Raw genomic sequence first — 25,435 nt, 5'->3', positions numbered from 1 at the left:
ACATTTCTCAGAGTTAATTAAAAATCATTAGATCTAGAGATATACTTAGAGTTTGCACAGGCTTGCTTTAAGGAGATTCCTCTGAGGCATGCATATCAAATTAAAAGGTATATATTCAGATCCATTATAGTTAAGCATTGTAATCCTCAAATTTGTTCTGGAAGATTAAAGTTTCTCTCTATGGTTTAGCTTGGTTTTAGTGAAACATATGCATGTGATTATGCATCAAAATAAATTAAGATATAGAATAATGAATGAGTTATGTTAGAACTTGTAACATAAGCATATGAACATGTACATCTTATGCATATACATGTTGTTCATGTTGTGCTTTATTTACTTTTTGTGATATTCACCATACAGGTTCATATCATGTGTGTGTGTCAAGTAATTGCAGACATATAAATACATATGGTACATTGCATTAGACTCATTAGAGTCTATACTTGCTTCTTAAATTACAATAATACAAAAACCTAGTTATAATATAGGGGTTTGCAGGAGTGCTCAGGCATGACAAAGAAGGGATAGGTAAAGTTTCTTGACAAGCCAGTTGTTGTTTCAGAAGTTTAGACTAGCCTATGGTATGCTGAACCGGCCAGTCGGTTCAGCCCGTACTAGACCGTTTCGGTTCCACAGTGAAAAACAGTATAGAACCCGTACTGAGAGAACCCAGCCGGAGCTGGGAAAGAAGAAGAGAAGGAGAGAGTGAGTGGGGGAGGGAGGGACAAGGAGAGGCCTCTGCCGCCCCCTACTTGCTCTCTCTTTCACCTCATCTTCTCTGGCTCCGGCTGGGGCTCTCGATACAAGCCTGGTACCAAAACAGTATCGAGAACGATGAACCGGTCCGGTAGGCCACCAGTACGTCTACCGGTACCGGTTCGGAATACCTTGGACTAGCCCATTTTGGATGCTTTAGATCAAGATCCGCAGTACCGAAACGGGCACCCGTGCCGGTAAGCCAATGATATGGTACAGTACAATATCATGTTGTGTTGTTCCGGTGTGAACCAACAAAGAAAAACCGGCAAAGAAGGGGGAAAGAAAGAAGGAGAGAGGCAGAAAGAGAGAAAGAGGGAGGGAGAGGGAGGGGGAAGAAGTGAAGGAGAAAGTGGAAGAGGGTGGCAGAGAGAGAGAGAAAGAGAGGAAGAGAGAAAGAGAGGAAGAGAGAGGGAGAGGGAGGAAGGGAGGAAGAGAGAGGGAGACGACGGTTGAGAGCAAGAGCGGTGGAGGGAGGGCCAGAGAGAAGGCTTTTGAAGAAAGAGGGCTCTGCCCCTGTTCCGGAACTACGGAGGAGAAAGAGAGAGAGTTTCAAAAGCCCTTTATTCGGCCCTCCGCCTCTTTTGCTCTCTGCTGTCATCTCCCTCTTTCCCTCTCTTGGTCCCTCTCTCTCCATCCCTCTCTTTCTCTTTTCCTCTCTTTTCTTCTTCCTCTCCTCCTCCTTCGCCAGTTTGTCGATGTAAAGGCTGGAGCCATCCTGGTCTGCCTTCGGTACAGCTCGGTACGTCCCAAACCGGACGGTTCGGAATGGTAGCACCGACCTTGCTTCAGATGTTTATCCTGAGATGAGTTTGAAATTTGTTTTCTCATCATTAACCTAGCTCTAGTTCAAGCAATATGAAGCCTCTCTATCATAACCAGTAAATAATTTCAAAACTCAATCTTCAGCATCTCTTAGAATTTGCAATGTATAAACTAGTTCTTACAATACTATTGTTAATTTGTTATGGTTCACAAAATTGCCACCTGCCTTCACTCTATACGGTTTCTTGAGAAAACTACGGTAGCATATTGTTTTTTCTGCATCTTCCTTTATTTACAGATGAAGAATAAAATATATAGATATCGTAGACCACATTGAACTATGAAATATTGGATGATAAGCCTAATCCTTGTTTACATTACATGGTTTACACAAATTATTGTTATAATTCATGCAAATGCTCATGTTGTGCACTGCCTAATGCTTCATGCTTGTGAATCATTTGATCCTTCCTCCATCAATCTGCTTGAATGAGAGGTTTCAAGGACATCCAAAATTTTCTTCACTAGAAAACAAAGAAAATGAGTAGTGAAGGTCCTCTAGTATCTAGTATCTAAGACATGATTCTCTTCAAACATTTACCATGCTACAAGGAAAATGTTCAAGAATGTGAGAACTTATAAAGAGAGGAGAAATGGATACCGGTCTAAAAAGTTCTGGAAGTCTGTGAGCATCCACGAAGGTATGAGGTAAGAGCTTAAATATCTCTTGTGCACCCTGAGAAACTACAGAAGCAGAAGGTTACATGATATGAATCTAACTTGAAATAAAAATGCAAGCAATAAACTCCCGTGGATCATTTTCCGCTTAAAAAAGACTGTTTAACATGTAAGCACAACTAGATGTTTAATTCATTTTTCAGATATTTATACTACAGAGATACAATTGAACTATGTTAACTCATTTATATCAACCATTGACATCAAGCATGAAACTCAGAAATGATAAAGCAAGTTTTATCTCCAAATTCTATTACTGAAACTAGAAAGCAGCATTAGTTGCACAGTTCTAGTCAGCTGGGTTTTCAGAAAGGACCTTGGATCTCTCTGTCGACGTCTTACTCAGATCCTTCCTCACTAATTTTATGCAATTTAATCACTGAATTGCATGTCTCTGATATTTTATTTGTGATCATCAGATTTTATGTAAAGCTATCTTTAAATATGACAAGTACGTTCAGAATTCAAAAAAAAAAAAAACAAGGAAAAGAAAAGACAAGAAAAATGAAATTATCATCTTTAAGTCAGCACTAAAGAAGCATAAGAATCTATCCTTCTATAAGAATAGAAGGTGTTTCTTGCAGTCTATCCATTTTAGGTCTCCCTCTCTTTTTTATCAAGGACTCATATTCGCATCTTTACTGAAAATCTACATACAGTTCTCAAGTACTATGATCCACCACTAAAACACAAAAGATAAGGAAGAGAAGGGTTAGGTAGGCACTTAAGTAGGTCATTTTTCAAGTGAAGGTGGAGAAAGAATCAAAATGATAAACGAGAAAAAATGACTGACCTATAACCTAATTAACCTGACAAAGCATATTATTGCTGAAACCAGCACAACTGTATTTAATTTTATTTCTCATCTTCTTCTTCTTCTTTATTTTTCTTCTCACAGTCTTTTTGCATCATCTTCCCCTAAATATCTCTTGGTTCCACCTTTTACACCATCCTACTTAAAACGTTAGCATTACTCAATGTCTCTTCAACCATTTTTGAGAAAATCCAGATTTCCCTTGTTTTCTAATTTTCAATGTTATCTTTCCTGGTTTGGCCATATATCTATATTAAGATCCTCCTCAAATTATGCTCATTTTATGAACCATGTATTTTTACATTATCAAGCTACTTATTCATATAAATTAATCTAAGTTTTTAAAAATTAAGAATTTAAGATCTTAGTCATCTCAGTGGGTGGCTGATACCAAGATGAACCAAGATCTCGGTTTATCTCAGTCTATGTTCGGAAGCAAAGAAGAAGAAGAGGAGGAGGAGGAGGGAGAGAGCTAAGATATTCTGAGATACAGAGAGATATCAGCCAGGGTTTATCAAAATCAAGATACTAGAATACCTGCAGTTTAGTCATGTCAAAATTAATTACCTTTTACCATGTTAAGGCATTAATTTGAGTATGTAATACTTAAAAATTTAAAATATTTATTGAATGTCATGAAACAAAGATTAGAATGTCTCAGCTGATAGATGATATTGTATAGCCAAAAACTCAGAATACATTATCTTACATCAACTGAGACTTTGTATATATCTTGTCGGTGGATGCACGGTACTGATATAAACTGCAATCTCAACAAAGATGAAAACCAAATGAACCTATGCAACTGCCCTTCATTTTATTGGTATATACTCACAGGACAGAATATCAAGCACATCTCTACTTCACCCACATTGTCAGTATGCAGTAAAAAAAATCTTGTTCCATTAATATATGAATTATGAAATATAGGCAATATACCATAAACATTCACAAAGGAATATATATTGACCATCAATTTGTCTAAGCCTTGTGTAATTTATGTATTTATGGGGGAAAAGAAAAAGATAAGATTGTTCCATAACTATCAAATTACTCTAGCTTTAATATCTAGGGGTGGGTGGCAATTTATGACCCGACCTATCAACCTGACCTGTGAACGACCCGTTTTAAGAATGTTTGGCTTTGATATAAATGGGTTTGGGTTGTAAATGGATCAACCTGTCTAAACCTGTTTATTAAATGAGTTGAGTTTGGGTTTAAACCTTTAACCCGTTTAACCCATTTTGACCCATTTAATAATTAGGTTGGGTCCTAATCCGACCCGTTTAACATGTTTAACCTGTTTAAGACCTGCTTAACCTATTTTTGACCTGTTTAATCCGACGCGCTTAACATGTTTAACATGTTTAAATCCATTTAACCTGTTAAAAATCCGTCTAACCCGTTTAACCTGACTTGATCTATTTAATAAATGAGTTATATGGGTTGGGTCAGGTTAGCTGTTTAATAAACAGGTCGGATTTAGATTTGAAATTTTGACCTATTTAACAAATAGGTCCAGTTTGGATTGATGAATTTTTGACCCGACTCGCATCTGGCCCGACCCGTATCTAACCCGGCCCGACCCGAGCCGATGGGCACCCCTATTAATATCCAAAGTCTGAGTAGAAGACATGTGCCGAAAGTGTGACAAACTATTAAAAAATTTGATGAGAAGTGTATAATGAGATTCTTGATATCGAGCAATACATGCGACAAAGAAATTGTTATGATGCCAAATTTCTTGCATATTTATGAGGCGTGCAGTGATCTAAGTAGGATGTCTGTTTCTAAATACACTGACAATATAAAATAACCATTTAAAAATAGTTAGTTTCCTTCCATCAGCTATTCTTTAGCAGGAAGACCCACAGGTTTAATTTACAATTATATTCTACTGTTATTAATTTATATCAAGGTCCGTCGAACCAGTACCGAGATCCGTACCATTTAGCGGCCGGTACAGTTTGGTACCGAACCGGTACCGATATGGGTAGGGCATGCTGTTTTCGTACCGGCACGCCTATTTTTTTTAGTTTTCAAGAATAAATAGTTGGTAATCACTTTTTTTGAACAATAATTTTAAGTCTAATTTGATTTTTTTTGGGTGTTTTCTTATTTTTTTGATATTTTTTGATGTTTCTATGATTCTGATTTAACCTAAATGATGCATTTTATTATTTTAAAATGATACAAATCATAAAATAATTAATAAGATGTTGCATGCTACAAGGAACAACATAAAATATCCTCAAATCAAGTAGTGGCGTAAAAATTATAAAATAATACAATCAATTATATACATTTAAAATACAACATACATACCGATATCTAAAATCGGATCAAGCAGTGATGGCTCTCATAGATATCCAGATCATCAGCATGATCAGGAGGCACATCAACCCACCCCACTAACCAAGCGGCACTGTAGTCTTGTACGTTCATCCCATAAGGAACGCGCGCTGGGTTATAAGCAAGAAATGCTGAACCAGCCTATACCAGCTGGTTCAGCCCGTACGGAACTGGTTTGGTCTCTGACCAAATCGATTCGAGCATAGAAAACAAGTTTCGGCCCCGTAGAGGCCGAAACCGACCAATACAAGAGCGAACCGGACGGAACCGGTTCGGTTTCGTCCGATTCGGCCAGAACTAGGTGCGAACCGGCACCGAGTCCGATTCGATCTGCCACAGCGCACCACGCACGCAGCACGCGCTGTGGCATTTTGTTGAAGGGGGCTTTCGGCCCTAAGCCCCACGCCAAGCCTTCCCTTCGTTGCTCCTTAAGCACGCCAAGATGAGCTGCTACCTTGGGCCGAAGAGGAGGCAACGTCGGGCGGTAAATGCACTTCAACGGCTATGAAATTCAAGGCCAAGGACGGGACTACTGGCTGCAGCTTGTCCCGGACTTTGGCCTTGATGGAAACACTCGTTTGCAAGTGGACAATGAAAGGAAAATGGTTGAATGATTCTATTCCAAAAAGATTACAAAAGAAAGACAAAATCTCGCGAGGATTGTGGTGGATCCTTGCTAGCCCAATCCCTAGAACATGCTCTAGGGCCGATTACAAAAGCCAAACTTCCCAAGCTTTTGGCAGCCGAACACTATGCTGAATACTCTCTAAAAGTCCCCTAATCTTCCTCTCGACATTCTTTATATACCCCCCTTACAACCCTAAGAAGGGCCAATTACATAGTTGCCCTTGGAGTGCGTTAGGCGGATGAATCAAGTGGCTGAGGTGTCGGCATGGCTGCTCTCCAAGTCATGAGCCCTGGCCAAGTGAGGTTCGGTCAAGGCTGTTGAAGGTTCCACGCGGTCTGCATAGGACGCGCGTCCCAGATGCACAAGATGCGTGTCCCAATTGATCGGATCGCGCGACCCGAGAGCTCCAGTTCGGATCAAACCGACTTCAGACCCCGCCAAAGGTCGAGCCGACCTCGGCCAGAGACCAGGCCGACCTCGGACCCCATCGAAGGCTGAGCCGACATCAGCCAGAGGCCAGGCCGAGTGCCCATTGGGTTGACAGGGCGAGGTCTGGCGCGCAGGCGGATCCCACGTGATGCCGATGTCGTGGATGAACTTCGTTGCTTCTCCCTTCGGCCGATTTCCATCCACATTAGTTGTGCCCCAACCTCGTCCATAACCATTAGCTACTCCCTTGTCCTGCCACTCCGGCAGTGTGGCTTACGGGGGTCCTCCACCGAAGGTCGAGCCGACCTCGGACCCCGCCGAAGGCCGAGCCGACCTCGGCCAGAGGCCAGGCCGAGTGCCCTTTGGGTTGACAGGGCGAGGTCTGGCGCGCGAGCAGATCCCACGTGATGCCGATGTCATGGATGAACTTCGTTGCTCCTCCTCTCGGCTGGTCTCCATCCACATTAGTTGTGCCCCAACCTCGTCCATAACCATCAGTTGCTCCCTTGTCCTGTCGCCCCGGCGGTGTGGCTTACGGGGGTCCTTAACACTCCCCCTCTCTTGAAGAATGTCCTTGTCCTCAAGGACAAATTTTGGATACCACCAGGTCATCTCATCATAATCCTCCCACGTCGCTTCTTCCCTTGGCACTCTATCCCAATGTATCAACACTTACCAATTTTTTCTCCTTTCTTTACCTTTCCTCCAAATGCGATATCTAATGGCTTCCTTGGGTTGAAGTAGCAACATCCCTTCTACGTCAAAAGATGGTAGCTATTGTCCGACCAAAGAAGAGTCTCCCACCGACTGTTTCAACCAAGACACATGGAACACTAGATGCAATAGTGATGTAGAAGGTAAGTCCAACCGGTAAGCTACCTCCCCAATCTCTCCCAACACTCTATAGGGTCCATAAAACTTTTGTAACAGCTTATGGCTGAACCTCTTGGACAATGATTTCTGTTGATATGGTTGTAGCTTCAAATACACAAGGTCTCCCAGTTTGAAAGACACCTCCCTCCTACCACAGTCATAGTACTTCTTCATCCTCTCTTGTGCCTTTGTGAGTTCCCTTTTGACATTGGCCAACACCTCATCCCTTGCAATCAGTTCTTGTTCCACTTCCTCATCCTTGGCCATGCCCTTCACACAGCGATGCAACCCCGAAGGTGGCCTACAATAAACTAGTTCAAACGGGCTCATTTTGATAGATGCATGGAAGGTCATGTTGTACCAATATTCAGCCCATACAAGAAACTCTTCCCACTTCTTTTGCTGATCATGGCAAAAGCATCTCAAGTACAGCTCAAGGGTCCTGTTGACCACCTCTGTTTGCCCGTCCGTTTATGGGTGATAAGAGTTACTAGCCTTTAATGTGTTGCCTTGCAAGGTGAATAACTCCTTCCAGAAGGTGTTCATGAACACTCTATCCCTATTAGTGATAATACTTCTTGGTACCCCATGCAACTTCACCACTGTCTCTACAAAAGCTTTGGCCACTGACTTGGTCGTGTATGGGGTGTTTGAGGGGGATGAATTGTGCATATTTGCTAAGTCGGTCCACCACTACTAGTATGACCTCATAACCATCGCTCATAGGCAACCCCTCAACAAAATCCATAGTGATGTCTTCCCAAATGAGGTTCGGTATGGGTAGTGGCTGCAATAACCCCATGGGAGCCCTCGGATCATACTTGATTTTTTGACAAGTCCCACAGCCGGCCACCCATGCTTTCTCCTCGGCTTTAAGCCCTTCCCAGTGAAAAAATTGCTTCACCCTCACGTACCTGCGAAGCCATCCCGAGTGCCCACCTTCCTTACTATTGTGGAAATGATCAAGAATATCTTTCCTTAGGTTTCGCACATCCGGCACATACACCCGATTCTTGTACAAAATCAGTCCTTCTCTCAATCTGAAATTGGCCACACCTTCCGCCAAAGCTTCTATCTTCTCACTGATTTCTCGGGCTCTAGCATCAAGTTTAATGGCCTCCTTGATTCGGTCCCACACTTGCCACTCCATGCCACTCAATGCCATAGAAATCTGCTGCCCTTCTTCTCCTTCGGCCATACAAAGAATGGGGCTCCCTTCTTTCCTTGATAGCACATCCGCCACCTTGTTTTTCTTGCTCGGTTGGTACACTATATCATACTCGAAGCCAAGCAATTTCACCAAAAATTTCTGCTGTTCCGGGGTAACAATTTTCTGCTGCAATAGGTGTCTTATAGCTTGTTGGTCGGTGATAATTGTGAACTTCCTCCCAAGTAAATATGGCCTCCAAACTTTCACTACATGTACCACTACTAGAAGCTCTCTTGCATAAGTCCCCCATGCCTTCTTCATGGGACCGAGGGCCTTAGAAACATAGGCCAACGGCCTCTTTTGCTGCACCAACATTGCCCCTATGCCTTCTCCACTATCATCTGTGTAAACTTCAAAGGGTTTGCTGAAATCCAGCAAGGCTAGAACCGATGTCCGTGTCATGGCCCTCTTCAAGTTTTCAAAGGCCTCCCTCGACTCCGTGGACCACTCAAATTCACCTTTCTTCAGCATGGATGTCAAAGGCTTAGCAATCAGCCCATAATCTTATACAAACCATCAGTAGTATCCAGTTAAACCCAAGAACCCTCTCAAAGCTGAAATTTTTTTTGGTAGAGGCCAATCAACCATTGCTTCAATCTTCCGCGGATCAACTCTTACTCCTTCCCCCGAAATGATGTGGCCAAGATACTCTAACTCCGATTGGGCAAATGCACATTTGGAGGGCTTAATGTAAAAATGCTGTTACTCCAAGATGCGCATCACAACTTCCAAATGTCTCATGTGTTCTTGTATGGACCGGGAATAGACTAGAATGTCATCGAAGAACACCAAAACAAACTTCCTTAGATAGGGCCGGAAGACTTCATTCATTGCCGCTTGGAAAGTGAAGGGAGCATTGCAAAGTCCAAACGGCATCACAAGGTATTCATAATGCCCGGAATGTGTTCTAAAGGCCGTCTTATGTACATCCCCCTCCCTCATTCTGATTTGGTGATATCCGGACCTCAAATCTAGCTTGGTAAACACTTGTGCCTTATGTAACTCATCCAACGTCTCATCTACTGTAGGGATGAGAAACCTATCCTTCACGGTGGCCTCATTCAATGCCCGGTAATCAGTACAAAACCTCCACATTCCATCCTTTTTCTTTACTGGCAAAACTGGTGATGAGAATGGACTTGTGCTATGGCAGATTAGGCCTTGCTTCAACATTTCTTCTGCTTGCCTTTCGATCTCCCCTTTTTGAAAGTGCGCATACCGGTAGGGTGGGACATTCACCGGCGTAGCCTCATTCTTCAAGCGGATTAGGTGATCAAAGTTCCTTCGGGGTGATAATGTGGAGGGCGTATCCAAGACACCCCAACGAGCTGCTAAGAGTTCACGAACCCTTGGGAGCAGCCCATCCAATTCCTCCTTTTGCTGCTGCATGTTGCTTGCCTCGGGCCCTTGATTGGTTATCAAAACCACAAAGCATGTAGCACCACTCTTGCATAGCCTCTCAAGTCTCAAGCATGTTGGCCTCACAATGCTTCACTCCCTTGTTGCCGGTGGCTGTCCATCTTTTCTTTTGGCCCCCCAACTTGAACTCCATGGTCATGATGTTGTAGTCGGTCAGCACCTTGCCCAAACTTCTCAACCATGCGTTGCCCAATACCACATCCAATCCAACTAGCTGCAACACATGCAAGTCTGCCTTGATCCTTACACCTTGGACGTTCATCCGGACATCTCTCACCACCTCTTCACATTTCATTTTTTTTCCACTTGCTATCCAACTAGTCCGGTGGCCGACCGGTACGTCTACCGGTACCGATTCGGCGATCCTTGATTAAAAACACTCCTAAATCTCTCGCTGAAGCTCTGGCTCTGAGAGGCGACCTCTAACTGATAATACAGCTGTGGAGGGGCCATCCGAATATGCTGGCAGCAAAAACTGATCTGTGAGATGCTCCAGACTGCGTAGAATAATACCACAGAAAGATGCCTCAGATGCACCATATCCATATTTATATCCGTATATCATAGGTTGTCTGTGGTTGCAGATAATACGATCCAGTATACGGCTCAGAACCTAATACGTCTATGGATCCTACTCCACGTGTGAGGTCATCTGCAGCTACATCATATCCTCCTGAATGACCTTGAAGAGCCCATCTTCTATATGCAATCGTATCCTCAGAGAGAGCCGCCGCTTTCAAATGCTGTTGGAAAGGCCTTTTCAGGCCTTCCCAACAACCACCTAATGCTTTAAAAGCATCAAGTGGCTCCACAGCAAGTCCACAGTGTTAACCCAGTTTGGAACTAGGTTGACTCAGTGCAAACCGGCAGGTTCGCACCGACTCTGCACCAAACCAACTGGTTCCGGCAGGTTCCGGCCAGTTCGGACACTTATCAGCCAGTTTCGGTTGGTAAGGGACTGGTTCTGGCTGGCTCAATAGGGGTTCCGGCCGGTACGGGGTTGGAACCGAAATTATTAGGCGATCCGATCCGGTTTCACACCAGGTCGGCTCGGAACTACCCGAACTGAGCGGTTCGGCCCGGTTCGGCAGACACTGATTTATATCATTATGTAATTACATAACCCAAATATGAACTAACAAAAATGAGGACTATTACTTCATTAGTATTTTGAACCTTCTATCCTTGTACATGGCAAGGATTCTATGATATATTGATCATCACACACAACTTCATACATCCATCTGCATTAATTTCATGTTAATCATATGAAATCAAAACCAATTTAACATAACTATGAAATCTACAAAAAAAAAAAACTAGTTTAGTGTCATCAGAATACCATTTCCATCCCCGGTGAATACAAAGACTATAGGAGTAATTCCAGATGGCAGTCCCAGGGTGGCTATTTCTTCACCCACAGCAATGACTGCAGCTTTCGCTGCAGCAAGAGAAGAATACATATGAGATGCCCCAAGTGACAGGAAAGGTGTTGAATATCCCAGAGTCAAGTATCCTGAAATCAAGGATACTTATATCAGCAAAACATTCTTAATTCAAAAAAGAATCACCAGGTTCAAAAAGTAGCTACATATTCATGTCAATTTTCTAATTTTATATTCTCAGTAGCAGTTTTTTCTCAGATGACTGACAATAAGAAAAGAAAATGGGTGCATATGTGCTGAGGGGAATATTTTAAGATTCTTACGTTGTCCTAGCCCATGTAAGAAGTCAATCAGCCCAGCTCTACCAGCAAATTTTCCAAATGCCATAAATCTTTTCCCATTATTCCCCACAATAAGCTCATAGTCATATAAAGACACCCTTTCAGCAAGAATCTGTGGGATAAGGAATCATTTACAAGCAGATTTGTGATTAAAGAAATCAAGACAAAAGTAAACAATGGTGCACCATCAAGAATGTTACCTTATCTAAAAGAGGCATGTTTTCTTTCTGGGCCTTGTGGGTGTGGGAGAAGAAGGCATATGCTCTATCTGGAAGAACCATCTCCAACTGCATAGACATATCAGCTCCTCAACTTTTCAGAAATTAGAAAGTGAACGAAAGAACAGAACATATCATATCCAGACTGCAAGTAGATGGACATTATGACCTTTGGTTGTTTGATCCCAATAATGAGACCGCATTCAGATAGATCATCCGATATTTCACACCCAACATCCTCATACTGAGCATCGTGATGGATACGCTTTGTGCTTGGCTGCACAATGATACGTTCAACTCCAGTTTTACCCTTGCCGCCAAGTAGAAGGCGGGCACAGTGGGATGGAGTCAGTGGTGCTCTTCTCTCCCATATGTTGATAGACTCAGCAAGGATTCCAACAACTCCATTCCCCAACAAGCTGCAACTGCCCTGTAATTGAGTAACCAATGATAAATATGGTCACATATACTTAATCCTTGTACCATTAGTTTAGGATAACTAGAGGGACAAATTGAAAACAATAAGTCTTAGGCACGCACTTCATTATTTGCGGTAGACATAATAAAGTTTCCAGCAGTAATGGAGCACCCACAACTTTGTAACCTGGCAATTTTTGACCATTTAATTTAAAATACTGGGAGAAAAGCCATCAAGAATAAGCAAACTTGTCACCCTAAAACAAATTCAAAAATCTAAGCATCATCTCAAGATATGCCATTTTTTCTAACATAATGGCATAAAAAATATTTTCCCCTCTTCTAATTTGACTCTAAACTTGAGAAAATAACATACTAGAAAAATATATTAAGATAGAACAAAAATACTTGGATGCTAGAGAAACTAAGGAAGCACGGTATCTTGCAACAGCATTGGATAGTTTACTATTATTATGCAAAGTTTGCTAGCTTAGTCACTGGCCAAACAAACTGGCACCCATAAATTGCTGAGGTAACAAATCAACCCTTGTGATCCACTGAAACAGTGGCAGAATCCTTCATTTCGTCATAATGCAATGCACATAGCAAAGGTATCACAACTTGCTATCAAAATAAATGGCTAGCGAAGTATACAGAGAATTGGAGCGCAAAGAAATTAGATCAGACATAATCCAGTTATGGATAGTTCATGTTCCATTACAAAAGATTTTTTTTTTCTTTACAGATACCAAAAGGAATGACTACCATGCAAAATACCGTAATTCTGCAACAACCAGTAATCAGTTCTGAAATCCTCAAGTAGAACAACAAGACAGGATTCATTTGATCTCTGCAATGCTGAACTTTCTGAATTCACTTAAAATTATATACCTTAATCCAACAAGAACAGAAGGTGAAGGAAACAGATTGATGATAAGCTCGCTTCAGGCCAAATTGAAGTTCTCTGCACAACAAAACCTCGAGATCAAGAACTTAAACCTTCTTGAAACCTGATATTTGAATGGAAAATAGAACGGAAGAAATAGAAACATTCTGAAGGCCATTGCCTTGGAAAAAAAAAATGATACGGAGGATGAGAAAAGGGCAAAATCGTTCAAGTTACCGGATGAAAACTATGTTTAATAGCAAGAGAAAAGGAAAGAAAATTTGATCAAACGTTGAAATTATAATGGCTCGCAACGGGGGAAGAAGAAAGGGAGAGAGAGAGACGGAGATTTACGGGTGAAGCGGGACATGTTAAGACCAGCGAATGGATTGGAAAGCCGGGATGCTTCTTGTATTGCTCGAAATCCACGGAGGAAATAGTCATCAAAATAAACTCGATATAAAGAAAAGGGACTCCTGAACCTGAAAAAGGAAACACCTGCACGCTGCAGCACGGATCCGCTTCGGTAGGTAAGGTAGGCCCACGCAAATATTTTATCCGTGCCAATTTAAAAAATATAATAAAATAAGATGGTCAAGAAATTTGAGGGCCAGGATTGTTGGAGACGTTTCCATGGTTATCCCCTCGGATTTCCTTTTTTGGCCCTATGAAAAATCTCGGATGGCATGTGTCTTTCTTGCGAGATGGATACTGGACGCTGACCGCATCCTCTTTGAGAAGGACTCGGCCACAGTAATTGAGTAGATCCGAGGTCGGGATGGCTTGGGCGAGGATCTGCTCCACGATATTCGCAGGCTACTGAGGAGTGTGACTCCCATGAAGCCACGCACGTATATCGAGAGGCGAACGGTGCAGCAGATTGGGTGGCTACCTTTATGGCCCATCATTCTGAAGGTTTCACTTGGGTGGATCAAGGGACTGTGCCCAGGCCCTTTTGTTGCATTCTGTTTTCTGATTCAGTTGGCTGCATGCACACTTGCTGAATATGAGCCGTCGGTGTACCCAAAAAAAAAAATTTTAATGTGTCCTGACATAACAGCCGACAACAATACCTTGGTCCATATTTTTAGTCACTTAAAATATATTTTATATATAAAAATCAAAATATTATATTAATATAAAATAAAAGGTTATCTCAATTTTATTTTATACTGTATTTTTTTTTCTAATTTTGGTCATCTACCATCTCAACAATCATAGATAATAGAGCTAACCATTGGATGAACCTAAACTATGTTTATTTTGGACTCATTTCGTTCACAAAAAGAGAAGAAGAAAAGGACATCAATAGAAAAATAGGAAGATATCTAATATTTGGTTAGAATTTTTAAAGAAAAAAGATATAAAAGTAAGTTTCCATAAGAATAAGATTTTCATACTTTATTAGACATGAAAAATATATATGGGATATAGAGAAATTCAATTTCTGCCGGCTGAAAATTAGAGTACTTTTTTTTCAAAATTATCTTTAAGCTTTTAGATATGATGCAATAAGATCTTTAAGACATAAAGTAAATGCTCAACTAAACATAAGCCATTTTGCAATATATTACTTTTCCATGATCAACCAAAATATTTTAATGAGAAAAATTTAACCCTCAAACAAAATAAATCTTTTTAATTAGACTTCAGATCGAACCTATTTAAAATTTGATATTTTCTGTACCCACAACTAGTTCTAATAGATAAGTCCTAATATTCATCACCAGCCAAAGCCAATAAATATCTTGCCAATTCGCGATGTCACAAATAGTAGGTAGAGAAAAACGTCACCCAATTTTAAGAGATTGTGATGGTATATATTGAATCCACAACATCCTTGGAAGTGTTAAAAGACTATCAAATGCTTCTTGACATTCAATTGTATATAATAATAACTCTGGGATAATTGAATTGATCAATAAATTTTCATTTTTATTAAAATGATACATTTATTTACGTTCATTCATTAAAAAAAAATTATTTTCCAATATTGCTTCGCATACCATATTGTGTCCTGGATAATTGCCGAATCAGGTTCTGTGTACAATAGAAGTAGTTTATTAAGATGCCTATTACCCATTTGAGATATACAATGAAGTCCACAAAGTGTTCCCTTATAAGTCATAAGTCATCAAATTAAAAAAAATTTGAAATCTACTTTCCTAATCATGTTTTAATTGTTATCTAACGGTCAAGATGTGCTGAGCATAATTTATTTCCCCACTTTGCATTTTTTGTGGCCATTTATTTTACAATCTATAGCCTATGTATATATTTATTATATGACTCTGTCTGCAAGAGGCACAACTGTTTTTTTTTTTTGGTGAAAAAATAGGAGGGGAGGGGGAGGGACCAGCCCACCCGCGTAGCAGCCCCATTACTGGGCCCCCCTTCCACCAGGGAATGTTCGATACAGGTCGCAGGTTTTCGCGTGCCTTCCCCGACCCGTGGGCTCACCCCACTGGGTTCACCGCCTCACGTGTGGGTACGTCACCCCAGCGCCACCTTGGTACAAGTGGAAGGAAAGCATAACCGCCAACAAGCCAGCCGGGCGTGGGGCATCCGGTCCCCTAATTTAATCGACGCCCGCGCGTTTCGAACCCGGGCAACTTGGGCGGAATTATCGCCCCCTTACCACCAGGCTACTACCTTGGTGGCAGTGGCACAACTGTTTAGGAGGCATGGTTGTGAAATAAGCACAAGCCTACGTAAAACAAGGAATGAGTGTGTATAATTATACTCTAGGGATAAGAGAGGTAGAGAAAAAGTAACTAGAGACTGATTGCTAGGCTAAATCAAACTAAGGGCTGAAAAGCAACTTCCCCGAATCAAATGGGTCCGGTGGGGTCGGGTCATGAGTGACTCCGACCCATCCCAATTTTTTGTTCGGGTCCTAATTTTAGACCCAGACCCAACCCAATAAAAAAGCGGATCAGGTTAGATCGGATCTACCGCTACAATTTTTGACCCAATGAGTCATTCGGGACGGGTTGGGTCAATGATAATCCGGACCCAACCCAAAAAATTTAGGTCCGATTTGGATCCGGTTTGGGTTGACCCATCCATGGCTTCAGAACTTGTTTGCACCCCTGTGGATTGCAGCCCGCAGGCCCAAATAATTTACAGATTCGGGTCAGATCGGGTCGTAAGATTAAAAATCCAAAATTATCTAAATTTCCAATAGATCGAGTCGAATCAAGTTGGATCGGATTTTAGTAAACACAGATCCGACCTGAAAAATAGAACGGGTCTAATTTTAGGATCCGATCTGACTCCACGGGTCCTCCAAAATGGGTCAGGTCTAAACGGGTCTTTTCGGATCACAGGTCAACCCAACACATTGGCAGCCTTAGTAACAACTATCTAACAGCTTTCAAATGTATTGTTTTTTGAGTATCCGCCCTAGCCCTTCCCCGACAAAGGGTTAGGATTCAATTCAATTTGGGGCCCATTTGGTTCGAAGAATGTGACATGAAAAAATAAATCTTATATTAGATTATCATATTTGGTATGAAAAGTGAATGAGAGAAATGGTAATCTCATTATTGCATTCTTGGGTGTTTGTTTGGTTAGAATAGTTAGATTATGGATAATCTGACAATTTCTAGAAATTATTATCTAAAAAAAGAATTATAGAAAAAATAAATTTTATCATATTTGGTTAGTAGAAAAATTATCTTGAAAAATAGAATCGGAAAAAATTACTATGTTTGGTTAGAGATAATTTTATATGAAAATATTATCAAATTTCGAACAATACCTTAAATAAACAATTCAAGTAGTAATATTTTTTTCACAGTCCATTTGTTGGCCATATATGGCCTACTTATATAAACGTTGTTAATATTGGCCATTTCAAATATTAAAATATATTTGCAGGAGTTGATAAATATTTTTAATTCATTATACATATATTAAAAAATATATTTCTTACAAATAAATCTTATATTATATTTATTGATAATTTAATTTTTATTAATTATTCATTAATAATTAATATTTTTAATAAGCATATTAATATATTAAATATGTTATTATTTATAAACATTATTAATGTAATTATTATTAATTATATAATATAAATTAAGATATTTTTATCCAGTAATGATATTTTTAGATTACTCCTGTTTGATAATCCAGCATGAAAAAGTAAATATTATTTTTTGGTGGTATTTATTTTATTTTTTTCAAAAAAATAGATATTTGATTCACTATTTATTTTACCCTCTCTTATCTATTTTTTATACTAAATTAGTAATTTGGTGTAGAATTTATTTTTTATATCAGATTACAGCTAACAAAATTAACTTCTAAGTAAAAGAAAAAGTAAATATCACTAAAAGGATGCTATTAGGTTATGGGAACGTACCCCGATCAAACGATCCGTTCGGAGTCGAAATCCCTGACATTGAGATGGTATGCGATGAAAAGCTGTACGGTGATGGATAGAATAAGTAGCGTGATATGATAGCTGATAAGCAGAGAGTTGCGTCTGGGAAAAGTAGCCGCGGAGATGGCGACGTCCACGGTCTCTTTTTTTTTTCTTTTCTTTTTTTCTTTTTGGCTAAAACGACGTCCGCGGTCTTCAGTCGCCAAGTGGAAGACGCTAAACCAAGGGAGCATATCTTGCGGTATCCAACTGATTTGACAATTGGTGGCGTGTACCAACGAAGTGACGCAGCACCTACCAATTGACACGCGTCCGCCACGACGAGCCCACATCCTAAACGATAAGAACGCACCGACGTCGGAATGATGTAACAACGGACCGGCACGAGAAACACAATGGTGTTGCTTTTAAGCTGCTTCTTTTTTTTTTTCTTTTTCCCTTTTTTTTTGGTAAAAAAAATAGGAGGAGAGAAGGAGGGACGAGCGGCCAGCCCACCCGCGTAGCAGCCCCCACTGGGCCCCCTTCCGTCAGGAAATGTTCGAGACAGGTCACAGATTTTCGCGTGCCTTCTTCGACCCGTGGGCTCACCTCACTGGGCGTACTGCCTCACGTATAGGTACGTCACCCCAACGCCACCTTGGTATAGATGGAAAGAAAGCATATCCGCCAGCAAGCTATCCGGATGTGGGGCATCCGATCTCTTAATTTAATCGACGTCCGTGCATTTCGAATCCGAACAACTTGAGTGGAATTATCGCCTCTTTACAACTAGGCTACCACCTTGGTGGCTTAAGCTGCTTCTTCGAGTAGCCATGCAATCAATACACATTGATCTATAACAAAACATAGTTATTAATTTTCCGATGGACTCAAATTTATCAAATAAAAGAACATCCATCCATCATGGGGTTTCTTCGCTTCCATTTTGGAAGGTTTAATTTCCTAAATTCAAGAAGACCTAAGTAGTACAAATACATTTGTACTGCAGTAATTGGTAGTGGGTATGATGGTCATTTCCCGATGTATGACAACTGAGATCTCGAAGTATCGGATGATGTAGCTAACAGGTAGTTTAGTTTAGTGTCAAGCCTCGAATCTAGAGCGGTATAGAAGTTGCATACCTGTAGAGCGGAATAGACGTCGCATATATATAGCGGACCACACAAGCATGCAAGGCTACATATCATATCAAAATAATAATAATTTCTAAAAATTTAATTAAATTAAGAACTTATTCAAATAGTTCTTATAATAGCTCTAAAGTGATAAAAGTCAATATTTACTAATTATTAACATAAATCAAATAAAATATTTTAACTAATCTGACTAAAACACCAATAACCGAAAGTTTCTTCAAAAGAATTAGTGCACTCCCCAAGCCTCAAGTAATCATGCATCCAGATCTAAAAAATAGAGAGAACATAATAATGAGCTACACTAGCCCAGTAAACAACATAACATCCCAAAATGAGGTCAAGCATGCCAATAATTAGTCAAAAGTACAAAATATTGACTCAGAAATAAATCATTTCTCAAATAATGTATATTTCTTTTTAAAGTATATTATTATTTTTATAAAAATACCAGAAATCCGACATCAAGCCACATAACCCAGTGGCTAGGTTAGAATGCACAAAGTGCCAAACATCACTATTATTAACCATCAGCGATATGGTGTCCAAATACCATTATTCTTATCACCGGTGGTACTGTGTCGATACCAATTTTTTACATATTACAAGTCGACAGGGTCAACGAATAATCTCCATTGGCGGGGTCAGATCATAACCGTGCTAAGAATACATACATATAAAATAAATTTCATAATTTGCCTAGTCATATTTTTTAAATTTTATAACATAACATATAATATAATTTAAAATAATTACTATCGTAGCAATAATATGCCTGACTCATTTAACCAAGTATAAAACAGATGTCATAACCAAATTTAATATGCTAATTTATTAATTTACCAAAAATTAAATAACGCACTTTAAAGCATTAGGTTACTTACCTTTTTTCGCTTCAAAAATTTCACTTTAGTTAGACAAGTCAGGTTGACCTATTTTAATATCATTAAAATATCATTAATTTCATCATTATCCTAAAAGCCAAGCGAAATCAGAAATTAAACACTATTGCAAAACAACCTCATGCCCCTAAATTAGGTCAGTTAGGTGGCAGTGCCCGACTGCCCAGGCAGATCCAAGCAAAGAGAATTCAACTAGGGCCAAATTTCAAAAGGTCTAGCTAGGGCTGAAGTAATGGACCGGTTTACTGCCCGGGTACCAAGACGATTTAGAGTCTCCAAACTAGGTTAACTTAGATCTAAGCAACAAAGAAAGCAAGGCTTATACTGGGATTCTTGAGCCTCTCTATAGAAAGAAAGAGGGAGAGGAGAGAGAATCTCAACTCAGGTTCAATCAGGCATTTGGGTTTGGTCCGTCGATGGTATATGCCATTCTGGATCATCAATATATTTGGCCCATGAGTCAAGTAGAGAGAAACTTTGTAGACAGAAAAAAAGAGAGAGAGACAGCATGGGGAAGAGAGAGAAAAGTGGAAGATTCTCTCTCTAACCAAGAAAGAGGAAGGAAGAGGATGGCTATAGGTGATGCCCGAGGTTAGGGACCTATGGCCGGCCAATAGGCAGGCGGCAATAACTAGCGGTTAACAGCACCAAGAGCAACAAAAAAACATGGGTTCTGATCCCTTGAACTATGAAACCATTGCATTCCGGTGGCCGGCGCTCCGGCCACAACTTCTAGCCACCATGAGGGATCAAGGTAAGCCTCTGACGACAAGCATCGGCGGTGGAGATAGCCAGAATCGGAAGAAAATAGGGTCGGTTGATCAAAATAGAGGAAATGGGGCATCGCTCTTTTTCGTCAAAAATCTAATAATCGTTGACTAAAAACAAGCTTCCAAAGGTCATAGATGAGAGAGAAAGGAGTTAAATAAAGATTGCCATCTTCTTACCTAACTTTCGGTGGCATTTGGCCATGGCAACAGCATCAATAACGGCCGACGTTCGGAGAGAAAGGCTGACGAATTTCTCTGGCGATGAGCTCTGATTGAGGCCTTTCCTTTGATGGGGGAAAGAGAAGATGGGGAGGAGCTCTAAATAGAGCTTAACCGCGACTGAAATCCGGCTTAGAGTCAGATTTCATCCGACTTTCTCGGAGAGGAAGAAGACTCCAATCGGAAGTCTCTTCCATCCAGGCACATGTGCGGCACATGCCAATTTTTTTTTCTTTTTCTTTTTGGGCCAAAAAGGGCTAGGCCGGTCAAGTGGACTAAGCCCAGTCCACTGGGTCTTACATTCTCCCCCCCTAAAAAAAATTTATCCACAAAATTTTCTTTTCTTGTGCTTTCAAAAAGTCAGAAATACATAGTTCTAATCTCATCCTCAAGTTTTCAATAATTCTACTTATCAATACAACTTCATCATTGGATCTTATCAGAAGAATAAGGTCCAATACCTCTAGACTTGATTCTTTTTGTAGATGATGTAAATCAAACTTTCCTCTTATAAATGGAAATCAACGTCTTAATTCTGAATAATATGTCAAGTTTTTTCGTCAACATATCAAGTGCTCTTGATTAATCGATCTATCACAAGATTAGATCATAAACAACTCCAATCCACCCCTGTAGAATATTCATCAAGGTCGATAGATAACCTCAATCTCTTTCAATCAAATAGAGGGTTGATATTAATTGAAGAAGTACAAGCTTTAGATTTAGGAGGAAAGAGATTTATACTAAAATATTCTATATCCAAGATTAAAAATCGATGATCAATTAATTCTAGTCTCAAGATGCCAAGAATTTTTTTAGCACGACATAAAATTGGAGAACCTAAAATAGCATAGCAACATCTAAGAATCAAAATATTTTCTTTTCGTTGATCAAGAAAATCCTAGTATACAAGAAAATAGATCAAGTCTTTTGTTATTAAAACTTGCCGAATCAAAGAGATAATACTTCTGATCAACTTAGAAAAATAATTCAGGCTACTGCGTTTTTGCTGCGCACTCTGATTCAAACCACCAAAATCTATTAGATTCACTAATAACTTTTGGTCAAAATACTGCTTTATATTATAAACTAAAGAGATCCAAAATTTTAATTTCTAGGTAAAGCCCAAAAAGGAACTTTTGATTCTCGTCCCCTAATTTACCTCAAGTACATCCATCTAGATTAACCCTCGAGTCAATTGATATATTCAAAACCCTCATATAGGCTAGCTACTATAATTCAAAATGATTTGAATCTTATTTCTCTTATCAATTCAACTAGATGATTCCAAGTCAAACTCCTACAAGCAAAAATAACTAAAAGAATTTTGTTAATGCTCCACCAAATTAGAAGGCTCTAAATCAACAAAAATAAGTAAAACCGACCCAATCATCTCTTCTAGAATTTTCTTCATCGAGATCTTTAGCATTTATCAAAAACCTTCTATCACAACTAGGTAAGCTTCTAAAATTCAAATTCTTCATGCAAATCTAGATTCATCAGCAACCTCAACAATATTGACAAAAGACCCTAGATGAACTTATAAATCGGAACTTTGAATTGAAGTTTCATATACGCCACATAGTCTCCAATAGATATCAATAAGATTCATTATTTGGATCCAAAGACGCTAATTAAAATTATTAATGATTCCACCAAGATGAATACTTTACAATCTCTAAAAAAATCAATTCTGTAGTAAGAAAATAGACTTGTTTGCAATATCCCCAAACATATTTTTCTTCAACATAAGAGTTTCATTTATAATCCACATACAAATTCAAACCTCGAAGAATATTCCAATTAGGTATCATAAAAATCTTAACAATTTCTTATGAATCGATCCTAACTTACCACCAAAATAATTAACTTCAAGTTAGAAGTAGGGGTGCAAATGGGTTGGGTCGGATCGGGTCGGGTCCTGAGTGACCTCGATCTGATCCGATTTTTTGTTCGGGTCCTAATTTTGGACCCAGACCCGACCCGGTTGAAGATCGGGCCGAGTCGGGTCCGGGTCCGAGTAAGATCGGGTTCGGGTTCGAATCAGATCCAATTTTTTTATGCTTTTGAAAAAGAATTTGGGCAAATCTAATTTGGTCATATCATAATTATGAGGTGCTGGGTGACCCAGACTTGCAATTGACCTCCAGTCAGAACAGATGACCCATGACTTACTAAGTCGGTCTAAGCCAAATTTCATATCGCACTATTTTTTATCTATATGACTGATTGGATCGAAAATTGGCGTCTCCCAGTTCCCCTCTCACGAGGACAAAAAAAATCCCAGACCGTCTTCCAAAATCCAATTCCATTGCAGAAAACAAACTGGCACATGACCCATATTCACAAAAACCAAAAAACAGAAGGAAAAAAAAAGCCAGCTACCGAGACACCAGAGGTATCAACAGTGTAATAGATCGAGAGAGAATCCTGACGGGCCGAGGATCCTTTGGATTCACTTAAAAACGACCAATAGTACCACGACCCATGCACAAAAAAAAAAAAAAAAACTTCTTTTGCTTTTTCTCTCTCTCTTCGGGTCCATTTGGGTCGGGTCGGATCCATTTGGTAGATTCAGACTCGACCCAGAAAATGATTCGGATCTAATTTTAGGACCCAACCTGGACCTGCGGGTCCTAAAAATCAAGTTGGGTCGGGTCTATGCGGGTTGGGTCGGGTCACGGGTTAACCCGACCCATTTGCAGCCTTAGCTGGAAGTAATATCACAGTATACCCCCATATCAAAATGAACTTCCAAATTAACTAATAAACAAATAATTACATTGCACGATAATATTCCATGATCAATCCTCCTGCACTAAATTTTTGTCAAAATCTAATTAATCATAACCTGAAATATTCACCAAGAGAATTCCCAACTAGCTTATTCACACTTAGCTACTAGCATAATCAGGTAGCAATCTTACTAAAATAAGCATCACAAATAGGATTAAGATAAGATAACAAAAGTTTACCAACAACCAAAGCAAACAGACGTCTATCTCATTCCCTAATTTTTACCTAACTTTCAAACTTTCATGCGAACCCTAAGGATCCTAAAAGCTAAGTTCTGATATGACTATTTCCACCATAATTTATCACGATCCCTAATGATCTTAAACCTAAACTCTAATACCACCAAATTTATCAGGCCCCGAATCCAGAGCAGAATAGACGCTGCATGCCTATATAGCGGACTATACAAGCATGCAAGGCTATAGATCATATCAAAGCAATAATAATTTTTAAAAATTTAATTAAAAACTTATTCAAATGGTTCTTACAATAATTCTACAGTGGCATAAGTCAACATTTACTAACTATTAACATAAATTAAATAAAATATTCTAACTAGTCTAACTAAAACTCCAATAATTAAAAATATCTTCAGAAAAACTAGTGCACTCTCCAAGCCCCGAAAAATCATGCATCCAAATCCAAAAAAATAGAGAGAACATAATAATGAGCTACACTAGCCCAGTAGGCAATATAACACTCCAAAGTGAGGTCAAGAATGCCAAATAATTAATTAAAAGCATAAAATATTGGCTGAAAAATAAATTATTTCTTGAATAATGCATATTTCTTTTTGAAGTATACTATTATTTTTATAAAGAAATACTAGAAATCCAACATCAAGCTATGGGCATGTAACCCAATGGCATGGGTCAGAATGCATAAAGTGCCAAACATCACTATTATTAACTACGGGTGGTACGGTATCCAAATACTACTATCCTTATCACCGGTGGTGCGGTGTGAACACCAATTTCTCATAGATTACAAGTCGACAAGGCCAACGAATAATCTCTACCGGCGGGGCTAGATCATTGTCATGCTAAGAATGCATGCATATTTTTCAAATTTCATAATTTGCCCAATCATATTTTTCAAATTTCATAACATAACACATAACATAATTTAAAATAATTACTATCCTAGGAATAAAATGCCTGACATGTTTAATCAAGTGTAAAATAGATATAATAATCAAATTTAATAAACTAATTTATTATTTTACCAAAAATTTGGAAAATGCACTTTGGAGCATTAGTTTACTTTGGAGCATAAGGCTGGGCCGGTCAAGTGGACCGAGCCCAGTCCACTGGGTCTTACATTTAGCATTGATGGTTTTGAAACCAGTGATATGACAGGGATAATGAGATTAAAAAATACAGTAATATATATATATATATATATATATATATATATATATATATATATATATAACTATAATCTTCTTGTTTTTTTCTTTGAAAAATTGGAAGAAGCAAGAGTTATTTCCACGAAGAATTCAATTAAATAATCAAAAAACTATACAAAAACATAGAAACAAAAAAGTGAAAAATACAAGAAAGAAGACAAAAAGCCTGGTCAGGAGATGGCAAGTTAGCAACAAGCCTGATCGCAAAACTTGTACTAAGCTCCTCTGAGACGAGTAGACAGCTTCGAAGTCATCAATGATTGAGAAGGAAATCACTCAAGGCTAGCTCTAGCAGCAATAGAAGAATTCATTAAGAAAACCCTAGAATTAGGCTCTTGCCATACTCTCGATAAAATGGCCAATGCCAGCATATAGCAAGAGGATCTTCCTATAATACTCTTCTCTCTCCATGTCATCCATACATGTCATCCATACACTTGATCATCGATGGTGGATGCCCCATCACTCCTATGAAAGTTTTAACTGCATGTAAACCAAATGCCCTTCGAACTCATTTGGTTTGTGAGGAGATTTTTTTTTTCTTACTGAAATATTTTTTTCTAAAAAGCCAAGTTTGGAT

The 25,435-nt window shown here is 39.4% G+C and overlaps 1 protein-coding gene across 6 annotated transcripts in view; it reads right to left on the bottom strand.

The window, feature by feature from the left end:
- The window catches only part of LOC103716942 (alpha-aminoadipic semialdehyde synthase), a 73,080-nt gene extending 59,345 nt beyond the window's left edge, over positions 1 to 13,735 (bottom strand). For 4 of the 6 annotated variants that reach the window (XR_003387512.2, XR_003387513.2, XM_039116328.1 and 1 more), the window contains exons 1-8: positions 13,589 to 13,727; positions 13,240 to 13,312; positions 12,472 to 12,535; positions 12,101 to 12,361; positions 11,914 to 12,000; positions 11,696 to 11,825; positions 11,330 to 11,503; positions 2,186 to 2,268 (exon numbers count right to left, since the gene is read on the bottom strand). Coding sequence is in view for 4 of the 6 variants with exons in the window: in XM_039116328.1 (XP_038972256.1) it covers positions 2,186 to 2,268; positions 11,330 to 11,503; positions 11,696 to 11,825; positions 11,914 to 12,000; positions 12,101 to 12,361; positions 12,472 to 12,492 (756 nt within the window). In the remaining 2 variants the exon portion in view is untranslated. Of the gene's footprint in view, positions 1 to 2,185; positions 2,269 to 11,329; positions 11,504 to 11,695; positions 11,826 to 11,913; positions 12,001 to 12,100; positions 12,362 to 12,471; positions 12,536 to 13,239; positions 13,313 to 13,471; positions 13,546 to 13,588 lie in introns of those variants that run through there. The other 2 variants (XM_039116327.1, XM_039116326.1) reach the window with 2 other exon arrangements.
- Positions 13,736 to 25,435: the final 11,700 nt, after the last annotated feature.

This window comes from Phoenix dactylifera, unplaced genomic scaffold (assembly GCF_009389715.1).
Source record: "Phoenix dactylifera cultivar Barhee BC4 unplaced genomic scaffold, palm_55x_up_171113_PBpolish2nd_filt_p 000085F, whole genome shotgun sequence".
Lineage (NCBI taxonomy): Eukaryota > Viridiplantae > Streptophyta > Magnoliopsida > Arecales > Arecaceae > Phoenix > Phoenix dactylifera.
Note: the sequence above shows the minus strand (reverse complement) of the source record. Positions and strands in the feature narration are given on the sequence as shown.